This window comes from Leptosomus discolor, chromosome 7 (genome assembly GCF_034619465.1).
Source record: "Leptosomus discolor isolate bLepDis1 chromosome 7, bLepDis1.hap2, whole genome shotgun sequence".
Taxonomy (NCBI): domain Eukaryota; kingdom Metazoa; phylum Chordata; class Aves; order Leptosomiformes; family Leptosomidae; genus Leptosomus; species Leptosomus discolor.
In genome coordinates, this window is record NC_141397.1 from 8,565,198 (window position 1) to 8,578,472 (window position 13,275).

Genomic DNA, 13,275 nt, shown 5'->3' on the forward strand with positions numbered 1-13,275 from the left:
CTTGCTGCAGCACCTGCTAAACTGAAGTCACTCATCTTCTACGTAGCAGCAACTGTGAAGTACCATACTTTTCAAAGGAGAAGAAAAGCTGAGCACTTCTTGCCTTTCCATTTTTGGGACTGTACTGTGATCTGTGCAGCTACAGAGCTGCAGCTGACACCACAGCACCCTTTGCAATGACCAGAGTAAGCAGCAAAAATATTCACTGAATTTTTGGAGTCCCAACATCCCCCTCTCCCCTATGCCCAAAGCATCTGTAATCTTGCTTCCAAATCCTGAAACACAATTAGAAACCTTCCCTGGCTTAAAATCTTCTTTACTTAAGCACCTAAACTTTTAATTGCGCTTTGCTGATACGGTTTAAAGATATACGGAAATTCTGCCAGATGTCCACGGCTAGCAGATCTGCTGAGGAACAATTCAAGCTCAGGGATTTGAGCCTGGCTAATTACCCTCCTCCCTCATGCACACCTACTGAATCAATTACATATTTAACTATGCTAGACTAGACCTTATACACTGCCGAACAGAACAGCATGAGGCTCTGAAATCAGATTTCATCTTTCACTTTTCCTTTGTGCCGCCCTACTTCAGTACGAATGAGCTTGCAGATGAGCTGAAAAGTATTTCTTTTCCAAAGCACATGCCTTTTTTCTACTGTCCAGTGAGCAGAAAATGGAATAAATTACATGTAAATTATAGCGAGGCACATGAAGACTAGGTGGGATCTTTGTTGTTTCTTTCAGTTATTATCCTGGGCACCTTTAGATGAATATGCAATCAGAATAGAAATGTTTACCAGGAGAACAAAATTAAGATACATTGTGCTATAAGCAGAGCAGTCAAGTTTTAGTGCATTTTCAGTCCAGTTATTAACATCTGAATAAGTGCTTTCAGAAGCATTAGACAGAATGCTGCTTTCTTCAGTGCCACTTTTGGTTGAAAACACAATTTTTTTAAAGCAGCTGCTGAATTCCCTATCCAGACCATTCTTTTTAATCCACACTGAAAAGCTCTGGCAAATACTTGCATCCAAATATACCAGCAGCAAAGTAATTTTAAGACAGCTTTAAGTACTTGAAGCACTCATATACCTTATATATTATTTAAATACACCCTTAGAAAGCAAATATTTCATAATCACTAACAACAATTTGGTAGAAAGCATCCTGAAATCATCTGCTATTTCCTATTAATAATAATAACTGACAGTTAATGACAGCATAATAATTTAAGTGTGCTGACGATTATTGAACTGAACGCACTTCAGAGAAATGTAAATGCCAGAGGAGAGCAGCTACAGCTCCATGACTAATGTGTGCCCTGGATTCTGACCATCAGCTTTGCTATTTCAGTTTTGTGACCTAAATCTCCCTCCCCTACCAGAAAGAAACAAAAACCCCAAACAAGAAATGCCTTACTTGTTCTGCCTTCTCCGGTGGTTTTCTATCCGCCTGCAAAAACTGGCAGTTTTCTCTCGCCAGCTTCTGGACCAGCTCAATCCGTCCGATGTCATCTCTTCCCTGAAGCTTGCACAAAACCCCTGCCTTAAGGGTGGGAGAAAGAGCAAACAGATACTTAAATCCACAATCCCAGGACATGACACCGCCAGAAATTTCAACCCTAAAAGAAATGCATCTGTTTTCTCATATTTGCGGTACTTCGGTGCCGCTTGCTGAACACAAACAAGTTGCTGCTTCCTGGGAAACAACTGGAGAGGAGCTGAGGCACATCTGAATCTCCAAATGTATCTACTTTGGAGGAACGAAGGCAGGGCTAACTAAATCAACCGCTGCTCTGAGTGCAACTATCAGATACGCTGTGTTTTATTTGTTCCTGTCAGCCTGTTTCCTGTTACATAAGAGAACAAGAGCAAGAGGTTAAAAACTCATGGGAAAGTTAGCCAGGAACAGCCCTGGAAAAAGAATGAAGCGCAACACAAGGCACTCCTAAAAATAACAGGCTACAACTCTCTCTGCTCCCACTCCAACCATTTTTCACATATGCAAACCTCAAGAGTTAAAAGCCAGTTGCGCCACATTTATTTATTCTGTAAATAACAAATCAATATCTCCTGATTTTGTTTAGGGAAGAAAATGAGACTTCCTTTAAAAACTATCTCAGAACTAATTTTTGGCTAATATTCTGCCAGTTACTCAAGCTATGCCAGCAGTGTTTTGTCAAAACATTCGGCACTGATTGTTTTACAGAAATGCCGTATATATAAAGAAGGATTCATGACTGCTCACAGGCATACCAGACCCATCACAAAGTTAGCTGATAAGGGCTAAATTGCTCCCTGCAAAGTCAGTGGCTAATATCGCTGTCCATGATTTGGTCATGGATATAGCATCTGCCTAACTGAGACCTGGCTTGATGATACCTCATAGCTTTAATTAGTCCAGATGATAACACATAGCTCTTATTAGTCCTGATGTTTCCTGATGGGCACAGCACATGCCTTGGGAGGGCCAGGCATGTGACATGGCTACCATATTGCTACATGACTTTAAAGGCAATCTGCAAATAAACCTTTTTCTCCACTTCTTCCACCTTTTTCTTTCTGCTATTCATCCTGAGTTTTACTGAATCAGTATGTACTCCAAAACTCACAAAATATCTTATGACTTGAAGATCAAAAGCCAGGGATGCCCTGACCTTGAGAAACTCCTGCCCGTGACAGCTGAAGACTTGAGAGTCCCCCCCCAAACCATTCTACAGTCTGTTGGTTTTTCCAAGGCAGAGGGAAATGTGGTTCAGGTTTCTTCAGCTGAGGAGAGTAACCAATCCACTTTGAGTGCTTTAATGCTTATGGAGAAAAATAGGTCCGACGACCAAATCCAAAGAGTCATCCTTACTAAATTATTTGAAAGAAATTTTTACATGCCTACATTCCTCCAGTCTGGATGAAGGTACTTCCTCACAAGCCTGCATCAGGCACTTGTGCTCTTGAGAAGGAAAGAATTTAAGATACAGCCTGCGCTTTGCATGTCCTACGTATGCTTAGTCCCTAGCCTCCTGAGGAACCCAGCTTTCCCACATAAGGAACCTACGGACTGGTTTGAAGGTCAGAAATCCACCGAGAAAATAAGGAATTGCAATGCCTAACACAAAGGTCCTTACATTTTCTGTGAGGTTAACTCCTTATCTTCTAAATCAAGGACACAGATTTATAAAACAGTTCTGACACACTGTTATCACCTGCAGATCAGGAGTGAGACTGATTTTATCAAATCTGGAAGAATATACTGAACTAGTTGTGCAGACTTGTTTAATCAATAGAGAAAAACAGGTACTTAAGAAGTGAAAATATTTTACTCCACAGTAGACAATTGAAAATGGTCAGATGAGTTGTCGCCTAAGATTCCCATTTTTCTCCAGTAATTTACACAGGGAACCTAGGCAATCATCACAAACGTGGCTGAGGTCTGCACCTCACAACACTCTGATGGCTTGGGGACATCAACTAGAGCCAAACCTGCTTATTTCATGGCTTCAGGATGCTTCTAGCAGAGAGTCTAACATCTGCGTGCTGTAATCCTCCCAGGCTTGTAGGCTAAGGACAACTCAAACTGTTGTCAAAGCCTATTAGGGCTTTAGGACTCTGAAGATTTACAGTCTCTCTGAATCTGGGATCTTAGGACTGTGAAGGCACTTTTCACACCTTCATGTTGCACCCAGAAAAGTCAGACCACGACCTACGAGTGGCATACATGGTTACGAGTCCCTGTACACCAGATGCCAGATGGACATTGACAGAAATGCAGTGTTCACCCTGCTGAACAAATATTTATTGATCTTCAGTGTACGAAGCAAAGTGCAATGGTTAAAACCACTTAAGATAAGGAAGGGGGACTTCAGTTTTGGGGTAACAGTTGGCTTCAGTATGTTCAAGTGGAAGAAACATCCTGGAGAAAGACAACTTTTTGAACATGTGGGTCTCTCTCTTTCACCCCTCACCCTCTGCCTGTGTGCAGACAGAGCATGTTATTGCTTTCTGCATGGATGAGCACCCCAGGGAAGAAGTAGCTCTAGATACAAGCCCATCTGACAAAATATGGTCTGTATTCAAATCAGCAATTTCATTAAAGGATCATATTGTCCTGTTTCAAACAACCGCAAAGAAGAAATCTTGCATTTTAACATGTCCCCTCCTCCCCCAAATATTCTTTAAAGAATTGCAGAGAACATGAAAAATATATTTATTTTATTGGGTTTCCAGAGGATAAAAGGTCAACTGGGAAACATTTCTGGGAAGGCTAAGGTATTATCAAGTTAATTGTACATGCTTTGCTCTGGGAGTAAAGAATACACTTGAAATATGAAAAGCTAAACATGCTTTTTCGTAATTAAGAAGAAAAATATGAATCCGTCACTTTTAATTCTGATTTCCTCATTTATGCTGACTTTCCACTATAAATCTTTTTGCTAAATACTTATGAGAAAGCATCCAGGTCAACTGATTAATTAATTGATGACAGCTTCTAAAAGCTGGTTGGGAAGATGTTGATAGAGTCTGTTATTATCATTTTCACCTGTCAATATAAATTTAATTTTCAAGCAATACCTTTGAAGCTGTTTGTTAAACGAAAGGGTAAAGGCAAGCCACCCTACGTATAAAGTGCAATTTCAATTTTTATTTTGTACGGGCACACACCCTCCAAAATCCCGCATGCCCAGATGTTGGTGCCCAGTCCTCCAATTCACGTACAACAACAGATACAAGTACTGACTTATGTGAAGGAGAAAATCACAAGTTGCGTATTTTAAACTAGCTTTAATTTAATGAATGATAAAAGAATGTAGGAGCTTTATAGTAAGGCTTTACGACCATTCACAGCACAAAATTACTATAATTAAAGGTGTTTATACAATATTTGAAATGAAATAAAATCATTTAATGGGAAGGAAAGTAAATTAGTCACTACTGAGGTTGGAAAAGCAAAGATGCTGACAACACATTTTCTGTTTCAGCACATGCATTGGAAAATATTCCCTCTGCAAAGGCCATAAATGAATATGCTAGCAGTGATACGGAGGTGAATTAAGACAGCCCTAGGCAGATGGATGGAGGTTTTTTATTTACGTTATTTACATCGTTTACAGCATTCTTGCTTTTTAAAATCCCTGTACTGATTTTTTTCCACACTTCTACCAGTTTTGTCAACTAACTCCAACATAAGTCAAGCCTACATCCTGCAGAGCGGTGTTTAGAGCAGGCACCACACCCTTCAGCTCTGCTAACAGAAGAGGTTTGTGGCCGTTTGGTTTTTTTCCACTGCACCTCTGTCTCCTTCTGCGTCTGGTGAAAACAATATAAATTTCAGGCTTCACCTTTGATCAACCTGAAAACTTAAAACCATATGCCACTGCCTCAAAAGATCATTTGCTTTGCTCCAGTCACATGCATGGTCTCACTAAAGTGAAAAAAAATCATTCACACCCTTAAATTAAACTGTATTCGGTGTGGGCAGGGTGGTGTTTTTATGGCATTGACAAACAAATTGGAGCAACAGCTGCTTTGATAACGCTCCTGCTCTCCTCCCAGTTGCGCTCTTGACCGCTTTCGTTAACTGCTCACTTAATAATTGTTTCATTTTAAATGTGTTTCACGTTCTTTCAAATTTTAGAAGCTGATTTCCAGCCAAATAAAAGCTGAGCGAATCAATATCCCAATAATAAATTCTTACTGGTTTTTATAATCTGCCCATGTAATCACATTAGCTGGCTACTTAGGAGCTTTGAGCAAACATGTCATAGTCTTTCTTTTTACAACTCTGACAAATATGAACATTTAAAAAAAATAATAACAATAACAACAACAATCAAGTAGAACTGAGCATATATGATACCCAAAAAAGACAACAGAAAGACAGATTTTTTTGCACAGTGAGTTCAGTATTTCCTCCTGGACCTTCTCCATAGCTCTGTAATGCACGCCTGAGTTCTAGAAGACTGATCCTCAACCCCACACTGATATGAATTAGGAATCAGTCAGGTAACAAAATTTTCACACATTAGGACTCCTACTACACTTTTTGTGGGGTTTTTTTAATAGATTTGATATTGTGTGCAGTTAAGAAAAGAGCAGGCCATTTCTGCCCATGTTGCTAGAGCATGACTCTGAGGAGTATGCTAGAAAAGCAGACACACACTGATGCTGTAGGCATACCCACATGGTCCCCAACTCTTCTGCCTGCACTCCCCAGGTATCTGCCGTGGCCCAGGGCTGCTACCGGAGCTGCCTGCAGCCCCTCCTGGGCTCCCTGTGGTCAAGACAGCCCCTACCTTTAGAAAGATACAGGTACTGCTAACCTAGCTACGTGGCTTGTACCCCCTTCAGCTAGGCTGCCTCACAGACATCTCTGCAAATCCTGTCTTCCTCGCACACAGCTTTTTAGCGGGCAAAGTGTTAGGAGATAAATCAGAGACAGGAACCGTAAGTTGCATATGTAGGAAGGAGAAAAGGTGGCAAACTGGTGGGGAATATAAGATTATAAGTCGAGACTGGGAGAAATTTTAAATTAAAAGCAATAGTCAGTACCAATACAACAAGCAATATAGTTACACTTGCACAGTTTGAATGCATGAACTGAATGATTGGATGAACTGGAGATTAATCAGAAAAGATTCACAGAATTAAAAAGGGTAGGCAATGCCACAATAAAATACTCAAGAAGGCAGTTAAGTTTCTTCTGAGCAATATCTAGAAGTATGCTTTGGTTGTAAATGGGGCGGTTAGGGAAGGAAAGAAAAAGGTTGTTACTTACACTCGAGTGACTAATAAGTATCCTCATTTCATTGCACATCTACTTACAGTGATTAAAATTCAATCAAAATGTCACATGCCCCTGCCTCCTAAAACACATTTCATTTTATTTTCACATCTGGTATATGCTATGTGTATTATCTAAAAAGAGCAGAGATAGCTGAAGAATGCTGTCCAATTGCAACATCATGGGATTAATTCCCAGAGCAATCATCAATCTTATTCTAAATAGTCATATAAGACAAGATCCAGCAGACTTTCTCCATCCTACAGGCTCCCTATGCAGAACATTGAGGAAAATCTATTTCTCAGAGCTATTGAAAGCAGATTCTTCAAGCTGTAGATCTGAAAAAGTCCCCAGACACCATTATTCTTACACATTTACCTGAGCATCAGAGGTATCCTTGAGCTCTTCTAGTCCTTTTATTTCTTGACTGCTGTTTTCTTCATTTTGATGAATTGCTAAAATAAGAGAGAGAATATATTGGAAGCAGGCAGCTTCAAATCACAAGAAGCAGCAAACAAGCATTGCCAGGTTTAGATCAAACAGGATGACCGTTCAAGAAACCTCGTTCCAAGTTTAGCTTCCTAGTTAACTCCTTGAGTGTTTTTGGACAAATCCTGTAAGGTATACCTTATTGGGTCTGGACAAATCCTAAACAAGGTATATCTTATTTTTCCCAGACAGTGAAGTGCAGTACTAAATAGTTATATTCCTGCTACTGTTAATCCTGATAAAACTGTGACATTTAAGGAAGCTCAACTTTTCCATACTTTATAACAAGACCTGATGACTCATAAAGAATTAAAAAAAAAAAAATCAGACAGCACTTTATTCTCATTATATTACAGAAGGTCAATTCAGACTAAACAAAATAAGCAGGTTTATCCCTCACCTCAGCCTTGGAAAATTCTTTGTAAGCAAAGTGATCTCAATCTTAACAAACACCACCACTGTCCATGAAAGTCATCTCTGAAAGTAAATGGTAGCAGAAGATGATCTACTGAAGGTTATTCACAGCTGGCACAGTAGGAGAAACCAGTAACTTCACTTATTTAACATTGCTTAACACCAGCCAGTTTTGTCAGACTTTAAAGAAAAAGATCAAACTTGTAATCTCCAGAAGGGTCAAAACCAGAGTTATCAGTTTACCTACCTATAGAAACAAGGACCACTGCTGAAGGGACACATCAGACTTCTGTATTGCAAACAGCCGTGTCTATAGGTAGTTTTGCTATCTATAGCCCAAGATACCCTTCCAGTCAACACACCCACCCGCTGTGCTTTAGTGGGACATTTAGCCCTCAGACATTCAGAAACGTGACACGTGGCAGGTTAGGAGGGTCAGACCCGATCAAGCACATGCAAAGTGACTTTACCTTACACCACACTCATTTACTTAAAAGCACTATACTGAAATATCATCAGTCTTGTGTATAGAACAAATGATTTGCCAGTGTAGCCATAGCAGTTGTGACCACAAAACTTTCTCAAAGTAGTAGAGCTGGCAAATCCATTTCCTGAACAAGGCCAGGCTTCGATGGATGGGTAGCATTCAGCTTGTCTGCTTCCTCCTGTCCACCTCCCCTCTCCTTCACCCCTGGGTACCTGAGCTGGTCGGCAGGCTGCACCTGAACTGCCATAGCCCACAGCCCTGCGCTTTAAGACAAGTTATCACCAGTCCTGTTTTGCCTTAGAACTACGTCTGTGAGCTGAGGTAGCCCAGCATTTGATTGACAAACAGATCAGCTGTAGAGGTAGCAGTACTACCTTCATCAGCCACCCCCACCTAGGCCCTCCTCAACCCTCAGTCTGAATCTTTAGACATACAACCAGGTTACCATGGCTGAGCTAATACTTGTAACGTGAACCATGAGGTCTGGCTTGGTGCGTCTGCATGGATGCTCTGGGTCTGCTGCAGACAAAAAGCAGCCTAACCTTTAGGCAGCACCCACCAACTTAAAAGAAAAGTAACTTTAAACTGTTCTTGATGTCTAAAATAAACCATATGGATATATTTTCTTTTTACTGCAGGATTTCTGCTGATACTGCTATGCCGTATAGGATATAATTCTTCTTTCTTCCCCCATGGTTATGCTATCAAAAAAAAAAAGAAGGTAATAAAAATGTAATTATAAAAGGGGAAAAAAAAAAAAATCAATACAGTTTATTCCATCCAGGGATTTTTTTTAATCCATTATCAAAGAAAAACAGAGGTCTGGTATAAATCTTTACTAGTGGGTTTGCTGGCATCACTGTACCAGCCAACCTCTGAAATTCAAGGTGAATGCTGAAAACACGGGGTTAATCTACAGCTACAACAGAAAGCATGTATAATGGGGGTTATATCCCAGCAGCATTTAAAGCTAGGCAAAACCAAAACAGGCTTGGGATATTGTGGCATACCTCTGCCCCAGGTTGGCAAAGTAACAACCCAGTGAAGCAGTAACCAGAGCGATTGCTTCAACAGCCCTGTGTGGCCTCTGCTTTCCTAGTGCAGGTCACGGTTTCCCAAGATAACCTACTCCATCCAACCAGGCTGGGAGCTCTGTGCAGTCCCTTCCCTGTAACCCTCCTCCCAGCCTTCCTCCCCGAGAGCTGCCCTGTTCTTTTGCACACTCCCACACGTACGTGACCAACTGCCGCCGCAGGAGACACAAAAGCATTCAGGACATCCGTTTGCAGAACAAGAAGCTGGGAACGCTGCAAAGCCAGAAGGCATTAACAAATGCTAAAAAATGGTTGTTTGAGCGATTGCAAATTGCGTAAGTCTGTGGCTGTGTTAGCAGAAACAAGGTATTTCCCCAACGCTCCTTTCAATTTTCTGATTTCTCCTAAAATCAATTTGCTGTAGCCATTGATGGGCAAAATATCCCCTCAGATGCTGGCTATTAATCACGGCATTTAAAGGAGTGGCACCTTGCTACTAACAAGACCACAGGTCCAGGTTTAAGTGATTTACATTGATCCAGCTTTTCCAACAAGCCTGAGCAGACGGGCGCTCCACAAACAGCTGTGCCAGGGGAAAAGGTTAGTGGCTGTCAACCAGCTTCTTGTCACCAGCTTCTGTTACAAGTGTCCCCTTCCCTGCCCAGTGCCGGGGCAAGCATCCCAGAGCATCTTCAACCAAAGTTCACAGGTGGACTTTCGAGGAGCAGCACGCTGTTGCTAACCTGGCTGGGCTGGCAGATTAGCGAGGGGATGGTACCTGGCTGGGGAGCTAGTGACAAGCAGCAAACACCCAGGGCTGAGGGCAGTAGTATCTTTTACCTGGCACAAAGGGAAAGAGAAAGAGGGTATGTGTCCACAGCCCCAATGGATACAGGTGTCCTTGGGTGTTGAACGATTTTAGCATGAGCAGTTTTAAAGATGATGAGAAAAAGACCTCGGTTTAGATGTACCCTAAGTGAACAGCTTAAAAAAAAAAGGGGGGGGGGGGGGCAAAAAAGCTGGTTTTATCAGCAATTTCATAGGTCAACCGTAAAAAAGCTGAACAAGTTCATAATCCAAACCCAGCTCTCCTTGGCTTCAATGTTGTTTAGACTTGTGTAAGGAATGTAGAAAAGAACCAGTAAATATTTTCTTAAAGGAAAAAAAAAAAATCCCAGACCTCACACTGACGTTCTCGCAGCCCTCTTGGGAGAGAGGGAGTAGTTGGCTTCTTTTTCATGAAATTTCCATCACAAACTTGATTTTTGTCTCCTCTCTGCCTCTTATCCAAACCCATAAGAACCAGCCACAATTGATCCATTGAACTACGCCCAGAGAGCAACACTCAAGGAAGCACACCATCTCACACATTTTTTCCCATCACACAAGAGCCTAGTCCCTTGAAGGCTGAAGTGGCCACACAGATGAATAAGAACCCTTAATTATATATTTTTTTAATTCTGTATGAAAAGGTTACCACGCGTTTTGTCTATAAGATACAGAAAAATCACGAATTTCTTAAAGTATTCCATTGTATTCAGAAATTTATGTTACTAGGGATCATCACACACACATAGGAAACCAATTGCTGTACTTCTATGCACAGTGTGCCTCCTAACCCCACAACTCACAGACACCCCTTGAACTGGCCCAGGCACTGCCCTCGTGGGCTCTTGTGCACGCAATGCAAGTTCTATCATAAAATCTAAGAATTCAAGGATAATTTCCCACTTACTGTCAACTGGCCATTTATTTTTTAATAAAAGTCTTGACATTGCAAATTTAACCGTAGGAAAAGTGAGCAGAAGGTTAGGGTGGGATGGGAAAGTATTTCCCAGCCGAGTGTTGATTCTGGGACGGTTCCCTAAAACTGTAACATGTACATACAAAAAAAGTTGTGAACTTTGGAGCTGGGCCAAACCCTTCACTCTCTGCCAGCATAAACCCAGCTTTGCTCCTGATACAAATACCCCAGCATGTCTTAGAAAGCAGCAACACCAAGGAAAGGCAAAGGTGGTTTACCCTGATCTGTATCTATCTATTTAATGTTATATTTTAATTTAGGCTTGAGACCAGAGACAAGAAAAAATGCAAACACACACAGTGACCAATTCCCTTTTCTACCTGCAGCATTTCTCCTTCTTTGGAGCGAGGTCACCATGAATGAAAGAAAAAGATGCTATATGAACATTAGCTTGCTAATGTGCAGTTCAAATGTGTCCCTTTGCAAATTAGACTAGGGAATTCAGGATGTGGATTTTTTTATGGTCATTTAAGGATCACAAGGGCTATCATCTGATCTGAGTTCATTGTGCCCCTACGGACCAGAGCTGAGATTCTGCAAGCAGATTCTTCTATAAACCAATGTTGGAACAGAGAATTCTTGTGGGGGAGAGCCTTGACCTTTAGTAATCCCACTTCAGCTCATTAAAACAGCAGAAAAAAACAACAGAGAAATAAGAAAAAGTAAATCATTTTGTACTAGCAACCTCACCAGAATCAGCCATCACACAGGGGTGAGAAGGGAAAGGGAAGGTAACCACCACTCACACTGGAACTGAGCACATCCTTTGTGTCACCATTACCGACCAACAGTGCTCCCCTGCTTTTACTGCCACCCTACAAAGTTTAAGGTAGATTTAAGACATTGTAAGGGATTTGCCTTCCTCAGCAGCATGAAGCTTTACAGGCATGCTAAAGGGCTCACCTCAGCTACACAGACTGACACGCAGTGAGGGCCACAACAGCCACCTGCAGCACTAGGGATCTTCTCCTGCCTACTGAACAATCCTGCGAAGGGTGCCAGGGTTCCCCACGGAGCAGTGCCTCCACAATATGCTGTCCTGTATGCCCCCAAACTTGAAGGTAAATTAATTACATTTGATGAGTAAGATTTTTTACAATATTTAAAATAATACAATGCACATTATTTCATTTTAATACTTTGTCTTATTCAACATAGCAGAATGTTTTAGTCAACTGGAAGTGGAAAGGACAGTTAAAAAAAAAATCCACATATAAAGCAACGCCTGGAACCCACAGCGCTGCAGTCTTCCCAGAGGCTTTGCTGTATTGTGCTTTCTTCCTTTTCTATAAATGCAGTTTCTTCTTTCTACCCCTTCTGGCTGCAAAGATAACCTTCACAACACAAACCAAGGCACTAGCGTCATTCTGCTGCTGCAGCCAGCCAGACTGGAACAATAACACCAGCAGAGGTGTGAACTTCCTCCCTTTGGCTTAATAGGGTGTTAACTTTGAAAGCTAATTATTTAAATACTTAAAAAGAGGACTGCCATCACAGTTAACCGTTTTGCTGCTGAACAGCAGGCAAAGGCATCTGTCCATCTGTAAGCCACTGGCCCACATGGCCATCCCAGGACAGAAAGCCAGCTTAGCCCCTTGTCACTGCTGGCTGTCCCACACCTCCTGTACTTACTATTCCCTCTCTGTACTACCACCACAAAGCGTTTGGGGTTTGTGTATTGGCAAACCTGGTTTGGTTTGATGACCTGGTTGAGCAGAGAGCCGGCGGGCAGCAGGCAGGGCAGGGGACTGGGCATCCTGCAAGCTGGCGTTGCTGCCAGACCCCTTGTCCACACATCTTCAGCTTTAGCCCTTGAGCTAGCTGTGAAGTCCAACTGCGGGAGCAGGATTGCCTGCCTTTTGGGGTCAGGGAGCCCCTAAACGCCACCCTTGGCAGACAGGCACCTTACCTCTGCGCTGCCCTAGGCTATTCCCAAGACTGAACTGGAGTAGCGGGTTGCAAACCCTCAGGAATAGCCTCAGGGGCAGCCCAAGCTTGCGGGACCCCAGCTGCACCAACAGTGCCAGGCTCCCCTGCACAGCCTGTGCTCAGGCTGGATGAGGAGTTCACTGGCCCCCCAGCTGCTCCAGAGGCAGCTCTGCTCGCCCTACAAAGCCTGGTCACCCCTCAGCCTACAACCCTCATGTTTTCAGTGACTCTCCTCCATTTCAAATAAGGATGTTCATTTATTATTTAGCGTTGTTCTTTAGCCTGCTAACATCCGAGAACATCAAACCACTTTGCCCTTTGTAAGATTTCAATCCTTTCAGT

General features: G+C 42.1%; 1 protein-coding gene across 1 annotated transcript in view; it reads right to left on the reverse strand.

Annotated features, from left to right (window-relative positions):
• RAPGEF5 (Rap guanine nucleotide exchange factor 5) overlaps positions 1-13,275 on the reverse strand; it is a 157,686-nt gene that overhangs the window by 87,911 nt on the left and 56,500 nt on the right. The window contains exons 8-9 of the mRNA XM_086468129.1: positions 7,155-7,231; positions 1,422-1,547 (exon numbers count right to left, since the gene is read on the reverse strand). Coding sequence (XP_086324255.1) covers positions 1,422-1,547; positions 7,155-7,231 — 203 coding nt within the window. The remainder of the gene's footprint in view (positions 1-1,421; positions 1,548-7,154; positions 7,232-13,275) is intronic.